The sequence below is a fragment of the Dreissena polymorpha genome, chromosome 1 (genome assembly GCF_020536995.1).
Source record: "Dreissena polymorpha isolate Duluth1 chromosome 1, UMN_Dpol_1.0, whole genome shotgun sequence".
Taxonomy (NCBI): Eukaryota; Metazoa; Mollusca; class Bivalvia; order Myida; family Dreissenidae; genus Dreissena; species Dreissena polymorpha.
The window spans coordinates 68,511,096-68,525,004 of NC_068355.1; the positions used below are offsets into that span (position 1 = coordinate 68,511,096).

Consider the following 13,909-nt stretch of genomic DNA (forward strand, 5'->3'; position numbering starts at 1 on the left):
TTTCTGCTTCATCACACATATAGTACGTAGGGCGCACATTATGTCTCAAGATCTTTTTACAAATAGACTGTATAAGATAAACGGATAGGTAATGGGGATCGGTATAAATGTATACAATTTTAAATTACCAATCGATTTCACCTTTACGTGCATGTTTTTTTTTCACGAAAATAAATCTATTACCACAAATTGTGCCTCAAATAAATAGTGCTCACGAAAGCCGTATATTTGTCACTATCTAACTTCATAAATTCAAATCAACCAAATACAACTACAAGCAGAAATTGCCATGGTAAACTGACCGAATAAAAGATGTCCCAGTACGCTGTAATCAACTTGCGTTAATGAATTTATATTTATTTGTTTTCCATTAAAACAAATATGATAAAAGTAAGCATGTCATTGTTGTTTCCGTATAAGAACAAACAAAATTCGCGAACATTAACTGAAGGTGTTTTTATAAGAAAAACTTTATCAGGGTAACACACCCGAAGTAGGTACTCGATGTTCTGATGTTTATTTAAACTTATGCATAATCTAGCATGCTACTTGTGCACTGATTATATTATTTGCATAACGTTCTTGCCAAACTCACTGAATGAGAACTCTCCCATGGAAGTTTGAGTGTCACTCTTCAAAATGGGGCTTAATGCATTTGCAGTTAACGTCGTCCCAGATTAGCACAGTACGCAAAGGCTAAACTTAGAAGGATAGTTTCCGGAGTTTCGCTAAGAGCAGACTTTCTTTAATAGGTAAATACCATAAAAGCCGACAGTGTCGTCCCTGATAAGCCTGTGCGAAATGCGTAGCTAAACCGGGAAGACACTTGGCGCACATGCAATAAGCACCGTTTTCACAGAGGATGTCTCTTTAAACGTGCAATATCCATATACAACAAGTTTGTGCATTTTTGTTATACTAGTCTAGCGCTTCCTTCGGCACGAAGCACTGAAAATGGGTTTTACTTGAGAAACAGTCCTGCTTTTATGCAAATTTTATGAAATAGATGTTGTAGGAAAGACGTATTGTGTGCTGCATGTGTTTAGAAGTTTTTAAGATATACACTATCTTTTAAAGGTTTTACTGATGTATTACACATTGATATATATGTGTGGATTAATCATCTGACACTTTCAACCAGCATGGCTTTCGTATATCCGACATTTATATAATGCCCCTTACCAAGGCTATATTTCTCGGAATGTTTAAAAGTATTTACTTACGTAAACAGCAAGTGAAACTTCAGCTGCATCGAAAAGGGAGGCACAAATCAAACGCACTTGACAATAACCCCAAACACTAACGCACATAACAAAGTGCATTTTGCATTTTTTTTACTTCTGAAAAGTATCCACCTCACATCATTATCATGCAGATGTTACCAGAAAGCTAACTCTATAATATATTTTTAACATACAATGTATGTTTATTGCACACAATTGTTCTTTTTTTTACTAAGAAACATTAATTTATTTAAATGGATGTAATTTGATGAATCTCAAGTTGCGCACATAGAAAATAGTTTTCCCTTGCCTATTTCACTTTTGTATCATTGCATTTTTAATGATACACTATCTTACCGTGTCGACGCTGACAGGTTCCAGAGGATAAATAATGTAATCATCTAAACATCATGCGTTTACATAGTTGAAAGCATCTTAATGCAAGGTTTTGGAGGTTAGAGGTGTTATAATGGAACTATCACAAGCTTCCTTTCACAATCCAGATTTGTGTTTACGATTTCGCAGCAGGCATGAAGAGGTATGCATGGAAACACGTATTGACCATGTTTTACGGGCTTGATTTACCCTTAAGTATGTTTCTTTTGACCGACTTGTTTACTCAAGCAAACAATCTAGGGCTGGGATGTTATGTTGAGTGATAAACAGATCACATTCTTCATGACCAGACTGGCGCTTGATGGGTACCGTATGGTCCGAGGGGCACCAAGACCAGACTCGCGCTTGATGGGTACCGTATCGTCCGAGGGGCACACTCGTGAGGGCTGGTACAAAACGTCTTGCTTCACTACTTTGAAGTAGTTTCAACAAAGGCTGATCATGAATTCTTTTATCGGTTTTTAAAAAGTCGTTTCTAATTTTTTTAAAATCAGCCCATTTTCCACTAATCTACGCGCGGAATAAATATCTGTAGGCTGAAGAATATTGGTTTAAGCAAAACATGCATGTTGTTTATTTTTATTATTGATTCCACGTTTTTTCGAGTTAAAAACCTAGTTTCAATCTTTATTGTTCATTATCGGTATAACCGTCGGGCACTATAGGTGTATCCCTCAGTTTGTCCTTGTTTTCATTGCGAGTGTCCGTGCCCGAAATTACCTAAGCTGTTATGATACATGCTATGTGGATAGAGGACAATATGATTCATTTGCACGTTATTTAAGTTATTTCCTCACCACAATATATGTTGTGGGAAAATAAATAATTGAAACTTAAAAACTACGGATATGCCATTACTCAAAAGTTACTCAAGAAGAGCAGATGAAATTGTGTATGTGAATATATAGCCATACGGTGAATATACTCGTGATTTCTTTTCTTTTCGGTCGCAAAATACTTTTGGTTGGTAAGGTTTCAGATACTATGAAAACAGCAATCATTGAAAACTAGAATATGAAAACTGCAAATAGCTGAATTATTTGTATTATTGGTCCGTCAGTTTTGTCAGTTATTTTAATATTCTTCGTCAGTCTGTCCTTGATCTTGCAATAATTCTAAACGAACTTTAGCAAGGTCGATGAAACTCAGGATGTGGAAAGATTGCCATTTTAGAAATATTTGCTTATTTCAGGTTTTTTTCGCTGCATAAAATTGTGGCTGTTGCGGCTATAGATACACTTGTAAGTTAAAACTAAAACTATATGGTGAATATACATACGATTATCCTGAAAAGTACTTAAGCTAGGTTAATAAAACTCTTGAAGATCCTGTTCGCACTCAAACAACTTACCGTAAGGGAATTGCTGTTTTGTATGCGACAACGCTTTTGTTTTTTCTGTTTGCGTGCGTATAATTAAAAAAATAAGGCTGTTTTTACTTTGCATGCGATTAAAGTGCAAACAAGTCGTATATTAGTAAGAGTGTTCAAGCTTTTGGCTTTCCTGACTTTCATGAATATCTTAATTTGTTAACAACAGAATAACATTGTGACAAATTTTCAAATTTCGTTTTTTTCCTTCTAAAATACATTTGAGGCGAGACAGGCCTGTAATAAACTGACATTTTATGACACGTCTGTTTTTGTAGTTTACAATTTTAATTAATTCTACAGTATGAACTTTGATGTACTTCGTTTTGTTCACAACGCAGATTATAATTGACATGAAACCAAGTGTTAACGAAAATTCTTCTGTGGGGTTTTGTCATCCCGACTATTACATTAGCCTCATTTAGGGTAAATCTGGGCTAACTGTTTGTGCGTCACTATGCGGCTCCAGGAAATGTAATGATGACGCAGTATATTTGCCACAGATTAAATATTTAAATAATCGAGACTTTTGAGATACATAGTATAGTGTGAAATAAATCGATTGCCAGTCAACGTATTGTCCGTTTCAAAAACCAATTTAGACACACTTGCATTAAGCACATCCCTGAATTATAACTCTTTATCACTGAATGTAGAACAAAAGTATTGTCAATAAATCGATGCATGATTAATAAAAAAGACATTTTTTCTCATTTTAACACGTTAAGGTCTATTAAATATACCGGTAGTGACGATTACATCGTAATGCTTTACATGAGATACATATGACAAGAATGAAACACTGATGCAATGTGAAATATAATGTCTATTGATTTCAAGGGATTATAAAGTTGTATGTTTTCGAGAACAAATATTTACAGCGTACAGAGATGAGATATTCATGAATGTCATGATCAAAGCAAAACTGCATAATTCATTTCAACAAAATGGTGACTTGAAGACCACTGTGCACTATTCCTACATGTACCGGTATATACGATGCATACAGATTACATATTTTCTAGCGCCGACAATTTAGACTGCGGTCTCGGTTTGCATTCAATTGACCTATATATGTTATACAGAGCATTGTACTAAAAACGTCTCATTAAATGTACGATCCTTGAATATGTTAATAAATCATTTGTGCATAATGTATACAATTGTTTATTGGAGACACCTGACAAGTACAGAAAGTGTACGTACGGTTCTTTGAATTAAATAAAAGGAGACACATTTTCAAGATAAGACATTATGCCGAAGTCCGGAATCGCCACGAATTCATTAATTAACGCAATATTTTTTGTAGTGCCGTCAAACTTGTAAACTAGCAGCGTAAACAGAAACGTGTTTGTCCTCGTCCAACTAAGGCCCAAAGACTGCTTTTTCATTTTTAAAGTATTTTTCACTGACTCATCAGTATACATTAGATTTTATAAATGGTATACCTCATTTAAACCCAAATATAACACAGTACAGGTAATTTTATTTAAATTAAAACACAATTTCTAATGACAACATTATGATTCTTATATAATATCATCTAGGTATGCTAATTTATTTACTTTTGATAATCGATGCAAGAATAGTGACGTCGTTATTTATTCTACCAATCTAAACGAAGTCGAAGTCGTAGTGGTCCATGGTTCTAACAGAACTACAAGTACAATTTGCATTGCGACAACTATTGAAAATCGTGCATGCATTTAGACCAACCTGAGCAAAATGTGCTCATGGCCAGCATTTGGGGTCGCTTTTAGTCAGTCTTTGTCGTCCGACGTACGTGTTACGTTGTGGGTCATCAATATTTTGCCTTGCAAACGCTGTAAAGGCCCTACCTTTTATCTGGATCAACCTTGCTCCGAATATCCAAGTTATATCCTAGAAAACTGTGAAACTGGGTCACATCCCAGAACACTGTGAAACTGGGTCACGTGGAGTAAAACAACTAGGTAACTATCTCTGTGTCAAATGAAACTTAAATCGTGTTTACAGTTTAGAATTGACGTCTGTATGCACAATCTTAATGAAACTTGCTCTGTAGTTGTTTCGATATGATTTCTAAAACAAGTAAGATTTGATTCAGATCAGTTGACAAAATGACCGCCATAAGGCGGGGCAGTTTTGTCTTATTGGACTACAGTCAATAATTTGAACACACAAGTCACGTTATCTACCGACGCATCGTAAAACTTGATGAGAAATAAAAACTTGTATATATATATATATATATATATATATATATATATATATATATATATATATATATATATATATATATATATATATATAATTGTTTGTTGTTCAATAACACGAGTGGTATTAAGGTAGATTCATTACAAATCTTTTGAGAAGCCTTGTGAAAACTACCAGCTCATATCAGTTAACGTCTTTTGGAATCGCAAAAGAGCCTGATATTCAGACATTTGGCCCAATTGTTATATTGAAGTTGCATATTTCCTAGAGCGAAGGCGAACAATCTGCAGAAAATGAATTGTTCATGGATGGCACATTCAAAGAAATATTGTATCCACTGTTCATTCAAAGAATACGAACGAAAACTTGGCACACACCCCACACACAAGCAAACAAACAAACAACAATTAACACACAAACTAAACACAATGGTTTAACTAACGACAGATGTCCCAATCTTACGAGAGCTCTTTAGCTGATTTTTTGGTATCGCTTTTTTGCCAAAATATTACAGATGAGGTCAAAAACTGCAGCGGGTCTCACATAACATTGGCAGACGACTGTTATTGTGCAGCCCAGAAAGCCTGCCTAAAAGTAATCAGATATCAACGGTGCATTTTTAAAACACTACCGTGCTGAAACGTGATCCGTCATTCACACGAACAGACTAAAGAATTATTAATATTATTCCAGATGAATCATAAATTTTTCTTTTTATAAAGTGTCCTTAAACAGTGTCATATTGTTGATTGTCCCTTTTATTTCACTAAAGAAGATGCTAAAAATTATATAAGAAGATTATTTACACTTAAATAACAATTATTCAAATGCCGTTCACCGCGTATATTATGTGTTTTAATTGGCTTCGTTTGCCTCTTGAGGACAATCAAGCACTGCAATGAACGGCTGTACCCGTTGTTCCGTTTTCTTCACAATCTCATATGCGACGATACTTGACGCACATACATATAGCCGAGTTTTCACATCGCCGCGGATCGTTTTAAAAATTAAATCACATTCATTCATGCTATACAACGAGAAGAGTTTACCCTTAGATGTTCTTATAATTAACGGTCTAACCCAATGAAAGACATATGTTTTCATAGCCATATCGCACGCTAACGTTAAATGTATCTTGCATATGGTGTTTTGACCGAATCTCACCACGAAATATGTAATCGTTACCATCATACAAAACTAGCTTATATTGTCGTTCAAAATCGTCGTCTGCCTAATAGAATTGTCATCCGCAAGGCAGTGTGCAACTATAATCTCCTTGAATACAACGCAGAAATTCAATAAAATTCTCTCAAAAATTTGACTTCATTACTAATAATTTGCGAAATCCTTACAAAGTGTCTTGATAATGGATATATGTACATTTTCACTTTTGCATTTTTTTAGGATTGAATAATGATTTCTTGGAATAAGCGAGCGAAAGAAAATCCAATTTCCTGCGCAGACGTTCACTTAACGGAATTGTATTTCATGTTCAGCATGTTTTGCTTTTGTAAAAACTAGTTTCGAACTGATGACTGCGTTTGCCGTTTTATATTATTGCCATGTATGTTTTTAGTATATGTATGTATAAGTTACATATAACATAAAGAGTGAAGTTGTTTTCGAAAATAATATGACACACAATCAACGTCTTCACAGGAAGGTTTTATTTAGCAGAAATGTCAAGGGGCACTCAATGTGCCATACTCCCATAGGCAAAAAATCAAATGCTGTTTAGTTTAAGTTTAAACCTATTTATTTTAGCTCGATTGCATCGAAAGCCTAGGGCTTATATAAACGCTCTCGAGTCCGTTTCCTTGGCCTAGAACCAGTACTTGGTGTCTTTGGGGGGGGGGGGGGATCTAAAGAACGCTCCCACGGTGGGGATCGAACCCGTGACCTCCCTTTTGCTGTTTGCGACCAGAGGTGTCATTTTGAACTCAACTCTGTATTGTATTACAAATATACGTGTTACGTTTAAAAAAACGTATCACAACGATCACTATAGCATTAAAAGCTTTGGGACAGAAAACGGTATATATCATATAAATGCAGTCACTACACTTAATTTTAAATGAACCGCGTTTTTCTATACATCATATTTGAAATTCACATGTTTCATAAACGATTGAATGAACTCAAATAGTGAGGGTAGTTGTAAAGGATAGAGTTATTACACAGACGCACATAACATCATGATATTTTTGTTTTTAGCTTAACTAATTATAAGTTATTTAAACACAATACTCGTAGTAAATATTTGATACTTAAAAAATGAAGTCCTACGATTTCTCAGAAGCGGCTCGACGCACACGTGATCATACTTACTGCATGTATTTCGTTCGTCAGAAATTCGTTAGTGCTTATTATTTTCGTACCAAGCGTGTTTGAATCCGCATATTGTTACTTCATAAATTAAACCCTTATCAAAATATTTGCTATGCACATGGTCTTTAAAAAGTCATATCAATTGTCAAATATACATGTATTATTTGTTTCATTTACTGAACTAGTTGGACATGTCTTTAAGCACTTAAGTGCTCTGAACAGTTTGTATAAATTATTCAAACTATCGTTGCATTTTTGTGCAACCACGTATTGATGTCTAGATGAAGAACATTTAGCATGCGAACGTGCTTTCTCAAAAAAAAATGCAACGATTAAAGAATGATTATACATGTATACCGTGACGCCCTACATTTTCATTTTGTTTCAAGATCTGGCCCGATATACATCACAACGGAAAAATGCAGATCGCATGCCATAAACACTATATAAGAACCAGCAGATTGTCACGTGGTATTCTATCGTTTATAATAAATACAGGGTGAAGTACGGATTAGTAAATATCCGAAAATATTAAGTACACTCTTTTAGTTGAATTATAATATGTGTCTTGTTCTGATAAAACTGGGCTTAATTCATGTGCGTAAAGTGTCGTCCCAGATTAGCCTGTGCAGTCCGCACAGGCTAATCAGGGACGACACTTTCCGCCTAAACTTGATTTTCGGTAAGAAGGGACTTCCTTGAAACTAAAAATACCATTAAAGCGGAAAGTGTCGTCCCTGATTAGCCTGTGCGGACTGCACAGGCTAATCTGGGACGACACTTTACGCACATGAATTAAGCCCAGTTTTCTCAGAACAAGACACATATTACCATTCAGACTAAACACATTTATATGCTAACAAATAAAAACAATGTATATTATAAAAGTTCAGTATTTTAAATGTCAAATCAATCGAAATTTTTACAGCTAATGATACGATTTGTGTTATTGAAGTTACAGTTAGTTGGCTTCTTCTCTTCGTGTGTGTACAGCTACATTAATATTGCTTTAGGTTTAATGATCTCGATTCTCTAAGTTGTTATAAAATAAAGCGGAGTGGCCTATCTGCTTGTAGAAGCTTGTTTGTCACAATGAATAAGTAAATTTATTAAAATTATTTTTACCGCGTCGTGCGGAAATGGAAAGTATGCCATTATGCGGATGTCCTAAGACCTATTTTGGCACGACTCGGCTGTTGATTATGCATTCGTGTGGTCTTAGACAATAATAGATCCATATGCTGTTATTAGATTACAAAGACGTGTATTTTATAAGATTATACAGCCGTGTACTCTATTTTGGTGATACAACCGTATGAGCATATACAATTTAACGTCCATGTGACCTTATTAGATTATACAGACATACGGTGTTATAAGATAATATAGTCGTTTGTTCTTATTAGATCAAACAGTCGTTTGTTTTTATAATATTATACAGCAATTCGCTCTTATTGGCCAACTTAATACTTGATAACTTGTACCAACAAGCCACCGGCAATAACAGATTCGCTGTGAATTAATATGTTTCATAACGCTGAACAAGCTAATTCAATAACAAATCATATGCATTACTAAATATTCTCCGTGAGTTTGGTTTGATGACTAACTGACTGGCCCATCAAGGTGACTCAATTAATTAACTGATAAGCCCCGCGCACTTCACTTTCAAGCTGTCCAAGAACGTCTTGACTTCACGATACGTTAACATATGGATGACTATGCACTGTACTTAATGCAGGTAATCAGTCACCCGTCTACTGTTCAGAGTTGTTTGTGAATGGAATAGCGAGCAATAGAGTCGTGAAAAAAATACGGTACCTGTTCATGTAAATTGCGTGCATATGAGCTTAGTTTGGTACTGATAGTTTGTCATTAATGTATTTCGTTGTTATCTCTGGCCGTTCTGAAACACTTAGTAATAGCAAACCATGTAGCGGCTAAGATGCAATCGCTGTGGAATATTTGTTATTTTAAATTAATAAAGCTACTTGTGCCAGTCATACAGAATTTATTTGACATATCTTGTTTCTTCGAAATAAAATTAGCGAACATTTTTTCAAGCAAGGCATTATGTGATACAATGCATTTAGAAAATACATCGGCTATATAAAAGGAATATAATGTTAAATCTTATTCTGCTTTTAAACCACGCACATCTCTGTTTCAAGCGAAATTCGTGTTAAACATAATTGCAGGCACATGTCAGTGAATGCACCTGACGCGACATTTATACAAAACTTAAAAAATACCTTTCATGAAAGGCGTTGGAAACGTTTCACAAAAAAAAAAACGCAACCCACACGCAATACATTCACGCGTAGCGCTGAAAAAAAGTATCCTCACGTGCTATCATTCTACGAATCTTAACCTGTTTATGCCAAGTGGACTCTCCCATCCTTCTAAATTGGATCAATTTAATACCATAATTAGGGATGTCTAGTATATTATTTATATCTATATTTGGATATTATTATTTACGGAAATTCCTTTAAGCAAACAGCGCAGACCCTGATGGGACGCCGCATGATGCGGCGTCTCATCTCGGTCTTCGCTGTTTGCAAAGGCATCTTTTTCTAGACGCTAGGCATAAATGGGTTAATGGAGTTAATGATGACCAATAAAAATCCTTTGTAAACAAGTCCAGACCTTTGCTATTTTATTTATTTATTGGCAGAGCGGTTGATCACGTGTTTTGAAAACGGTGTCAACATTTACGCGCATGTCTGGCACTCGGTGTCCCGTACATGTTCTGATAACTAGACACAAGAAAATCTGTCCGGGTTAAATAATCAATTCTGGGATAAGACTTGAAAGATAAAAAGTCAATATAAGTATTAATCATACCAGTAGTTATATAGAGTTTTCGATTGATTAATGGTTTAAACTGGCACGTCATTGGTGTCGAACTGTTTTAAATATTAAATCTTTGTGAACGTTACTCTCCAGCATATTATTCTTGCTAAATTAATGCGAAACATTTTGTTGATGGTGTTCGTTTGAAAAAGTTCTTTTAGGCACATATTAATGGTGGAACATTAACAGTTCAGTGTCGAGGTCAGTTCTCAGCAGGTATTACAATTAGTCGCGCCTGTGGTCACATCACTGATAATGAATATATAAATGCGGGAGGCGGTACCTAAGAAACAACTGACACATGTCACCTTACTTCCAGGCCCTCCAATAGCGGCCTGTGTTGTCGATGGCCTGAACAAATACGATGTTATATTTTAAAAGCGAACTCAAGCGCTTAATTGTTCGAGTGCAATGGGTATTGGCCTTTGAATTATTTTTTTCCAAAAAGTTGTGAAATACATTTAACGATGTAAATAAATGTTGCATGTGAGAACGCATATTTGATATTGAGCCTGATAATGGATTTTGCTGTCGCAATCAAAGTTGCACTATTATAAAATCGTGCACAACAAGTTAAATTTCTTGCGACCCTCAATGCCATGAAAAACATTCGCCTATGTCTATTTGAGGGTATTGTCCCAGTTTCGGGACTAGTTTTTGTGTTTTACGGCAGTTTGACAGAGATGTCCTGTCCTGCATAGAAAACTGCGCCATCACCGTTTGCCACCACCACTGATACACATCATAGTCGTGCAAGTTTCGAAACAGAGTCATTATCGTCACAAGCATTTCAAAATTGTTGAAACCTGATTATATGTTTACTGTCGGACAGTACCTTCGTTACGCCCACTACCATTTTGCCTCTATCTCATCACTTCATCCCAGCATGAATCACACCTTTTAACTCGGGGTTACGTTATACTATGTTAACGTGTCTTTAATGTGGTAAATTACCCGCAACTGAACAAATATTCGTTTGTTTTTAATTTCTAATGAGAGCGCGCTTTCACCATATCGAGTTACTGTTTGTAAACCATTAACAGTAGGAATATCTCCTGTATGAATCGAACATTTCAGTGTGCAAATCTAATTATTATTAATATTGTTTTTGCCCTGTCTGTTGGTTTATTGGTTTGTTTGTTTGTTTGTTTGTTTGTATGTTTGTGCAAACTGTATTTTTTGCCATAACTTTTGCAATATACAAGATAGCAACTTCATATTTGGCATGCAGATGTATCTCATTAGGCTGCACATTTTGAGTGGTGAAAGGTCAAGGTCAATGTCATCCTTCAAGGTCAAAGATCAAATATATGGGTCAACATCGTTCATTTCATGTATTGCAATATTGAAGATTGCAAATTGATATTTGGCATGCACGTGTATCTCATGGAGCTGCATATTTTGAGTTGTGAAGGGTCAAGGTCATCCTTCAAGGTCAAAGGTCAAATATATAGGGACATAGTGTTTCACAAACACAAATCTTATTAAAATAATCTTTCTGTTGTTACTTTTTTGTATTTATGCATTTTAATTACATTTATTGTCCCCTACCGGTCTCACCGGAGGGCACCTATGGTTTGCACTCTTTGCGTCTGTGAGTCTGTGAGTCTGTCACACTTTTCTGGATCCTGCGATAACTTTAAAAGTTCTTCATATTTTTCATGAAACTTGAAACATGGATAGATGGCAATATGGACATTATGCACGTCATTTCAGTTTGTTCCTACGTCAAAAATTCTGGTTGCTATGGCAACAAATAGACTAGAAATACTGTTAAAAATGGTGGTTTTCTGGATCCTGCGATAACTTTAAAAGTTCTTAATATTTTTCATGAAACTTGCAACATGGATAGATGGCAATATGGACATTATGCACGTCATTTTATTTTGTTCCTACGTCAAAAATTGTGGTTGCTATTGTAAAAAAAATATATCTGAAAATGGTGGAATTTTCTTACAATGGTGGAGCCGGTGGGGACAATATTGCTTGACAATAGCCTTGTTTTTTTATATAATATTCGGAAAGCGATAATAGAGGTATACCGTCTTCTTTCAACAAGTATTGTTAACCATACCCTCGAATAAGTTAAGTTATTTTAGTGATGCAGACATATCGGTAATATTTGCGATAGCATAAGCGAAAGTACTACTAAACATAACTGTAATAGGACAACATAACAGTAAAAAAAAGACAGTAATACTGACAAAACAATATAACACCAGTGATAACATCAACAGACGACGCGGTAGAGCTTTTTGAAAATGCTGCATCATAATTACCCTACCCCGTATATGTTTTCAGGAAGTGTATTCCGTTGCTCACGGCGATGCGAAATCCTGCCGCCAGTGCAAACCTGGATATCACGTGTCCATCAGGTGTAAGGCCACTCACGACACCGTCTGCAAACCGTGCTCAAAAGGTTTCTTTACTCACAGTTATAATGTGTTCGACAAGTGTTTACGGTGTTCAAAATGTACGGCTGGCGAGTTCGTGTTGCGAGAGTGCACTAAACATAGTGATACAATATGTGTGCCGTGTTCCGAAGCAAGTGACGTCATGCATGACGCAAAGTATGCCCGCGAATGTTGGGATGATAATCAGAAAGATCAGCCGTTAGAGGAGAGCGAACATGGCATTCAGTTAACGGACGGTGATAACGACCATAACGGAATATACGAAAGCTCCGGCGAGCATACGTTAGTGGAAGACGTCCACGCATGGCTTAAGTCAGAAAAGTTGGAGGGCAGCGGCGAAACTCCCGACCACGACGAGGTGGATAACGCCACATACGCTGTTATACGCGGAGACGGCCATGAAGTGTCAATGACGACGGAATCTACTCCAATAGAGGAAATAATCATACCGGAAGGTGGAACCGTCTTGGAATCAGATTCTGGCAAGCGTGAACCGGAATCTGTTATATCATCGCGCGTGCCTAGTTCCACGAACACAACGAGTCCTGCAATCATTCTCGAAGACGAAAGTGGAACCAAACTAGACGATACGGGTAACTTACCAGGTAAAATATGTCGCGCGTATTTCATTTGATTTGCATAGTTATGTGTTATGCGTACAGTGAAAAATTAAAAGTACATTTCATCATTCTATCATTAAGACCTACTGTATGTTATTTAACAAATAATACGATTACATGTTTTTAAAACGCGAACCTTCCTGTATAGAGAAATATGTGTGAATCATATGAATCGTCGAAGCACACTCTCCGTATCCATTTATGCATCATGCGGCGTCTCATCTGGGTCTGCGCTGTTTGCTTAAAGGAATTTCTGTACGAAATATTCTAAATATAGAACAAATATACTAGACATCCCTCATTTTGGAAAATGATTCAATTTAGAAGGATGGGGGAGTCCACTAGGCATGAATGGTTTAAAGTAAATGATAAATCACCACTGCACACCACGTCACGAAACCGATCTGTTTTTTTCTTATCATCTGACTTGAATTCAAAGCGATAAGTTTTTTGTATGAACAACGTTCAACAATAACCATTCCTTAGCCAGTGCGTTATTTGACCTTA

The 13,909-nt window shown here is 36.0% G+C and overlaps 1 protein-coding gene across 1 annotated transcript in view; it reads left to right on the plus strand.

The window, feature by feature from the left end:
* LOC127833965 (uncharacterized) overlaps nt 1–13,909 on the plus strand; it is a 79,027-nt gene that overhangs the window by 44,791 nt on the left and 20,327 nt on the right. The window contains exon 2 of the mRNA XM_052359487.1: nt 12,670–13,387. Coding sequence (XP_052215447.1) covers nt 12,670–13,387 — 718 coding nt within the window. The remainder of the gene's footprint in view (nt 1–12,669; nt 13,388–13,909) is intronic.